The 1,468-nt window shown below is 41.7% G+C and overlaps 1 protein-coding gene across 1 annotated transcript; it reads left to right on the top strand.

The window, feature by feature from the left end:
• The first annotated feature begins 251 nt into the window (after positions 1 to 251).
• On the top strand, positions 252 to 861 carry LOC108044407. The gene is made up of 2 exons (XM_017123409.1): positions 252 to 429; positions 485 to 861. The coding sequence occupies exons 1-2, from the start codon at positions 304 to 306 to the stop codon at positions 746 to 748; spliced, it is 390 nt and encodes a 129-aa protein (XP_016978898.1). The 5' UTR covers positions 252 to 303; the 3' UTR covers positions 749 to 861.
• The last annotated feature ends 607 nt before the right edge of the window (positions 862 to 1,468 follow it).

The following is a 1,468-nucleotide window of genomic DNA, read 5'->3' as shown; positions in this document are numbered from 1 at the left end:
TATTTAGTCCTTTATTTATTAGTATGTGTATTAACTATTAAAATGTAGCAAATCTATTTTGGCTGTCTTGATTTTATGTAAAATAAGGCTTTAAAGCTATTATGTTGAACGAAAATAAATTAATTCCCCTATCGATACTGATAAGTGTATCATCGATAATTATAAATTATCGACATGACCATTGGAGGCTCTTCTGTCACAATCCACTGATAAATGTATCATCGATAATTATTAATTATCGTCATCACCATTGAGGCTCTTCTGTCATAATTTCTTCTATCAAAAGTTACCCAAAGTACGAAAATGAGTCTTTTATTAGAAACCGACCATATTCATTTCGAGTTTTCGTTGGGGTCGGGGCAGATTTTGGCCTCTGAAGCCGTGAAGTTGCTGACTTTGTGCAAGGAAATCGCCTATCTAAAGCCACCTGTAAGTTACCATGATTCCTTGATGAATAAAATTCTTAAAGATAGCTTTTTCTCAGAAAACTTCCCATCATCGCTATGAAAACAAGCTGCAAATTGAGGAGCAAGATGGAGAAGATGACCACAACGGCGAGTACTCCTTGGCGGAGGCCGATGACCATGGCCCTGATGAGGTGATGAAGGTGACCACACCTGCAACCGCTGGCGGACCACCAGAAATTGCTGGAGGAGAGCTAACTAAGTCCAAGTCCAATGCACTGATCATCGAAGTAATCGATTCGCCAGCCGAACGCTTCAGTGCATCATCTCCGAATTATGTTTGATGTTTGAATAATTTGATCCGCAATTACCAAACTTATCCTGCAATCCATCTAAATTGAGGATTACCCTATTAAAATCCCCTTAATTCCTTGGAATAAGGCAATCTGACTTTTAATTTCTTGTGCAATTTATCACGGCAGAAGTTAAATCTTTTGCCGTCAGTTAAATCGTTTTGACATAGGCCCGCCTGAATCGAATTTCCCTGGAACGTGTCATTTAATTAGGTTTTCCGAGGCATATCCATATCTTGGACTCATAGCATGGTTGTCATTTGTATTTATCGCCCCCTTTTTTGTTAGAATTACATTGAATCCTTTGTCCTGTTTTGCCTATTCATTAACAAACAATTCGGAATACAATGACGTGGCTGTCAACGATGACGATTCGCTTTATGCGGGGGTGATAATTGTGCCCGCGCCCCTTGAAATCCCGGACTGCCTAATAAGATCACAGGGGCAATGGGACATTCAGTCAACAGTCGATAAGTGGACATGACACTCGGAATGGTTGAGGGTTAATGATGGCCACACAGAAGACCACTGGCGACTGACTGGGATCTTGTCCAGCAATTTCCCGATCATTTGCACAGATACGAGGTACGAGATACGAGTGCCCGGATTCTGCGAAGTCCCCCGGAAAAGTGTCCCACTGAGTGTGTTGGCCTGTTGTCAAACAAATCATTTACGCATCCCCGCACCTCCCGAACTCCTGCGTAGGTGTGA

Source organism: Drosophila rhopaloa, unplaced genomic scaffold (assembly GCF_018152115.1).
Source record: "Drosophila rhopaloa isolate 14029-0021.01 unplaced genomic scaffold, ASM1815211v1 contig_163, whole genome shotgun sequence".
NCBI lineage: Eukaryota > Metazoa > Arthropoda > Insecta > Diptera > Drosophilidae > Drosophila > Drosophila rhopaloa.
This window is presented reverse-complemented; position numbering and strand designations above follow the sequence as displayed.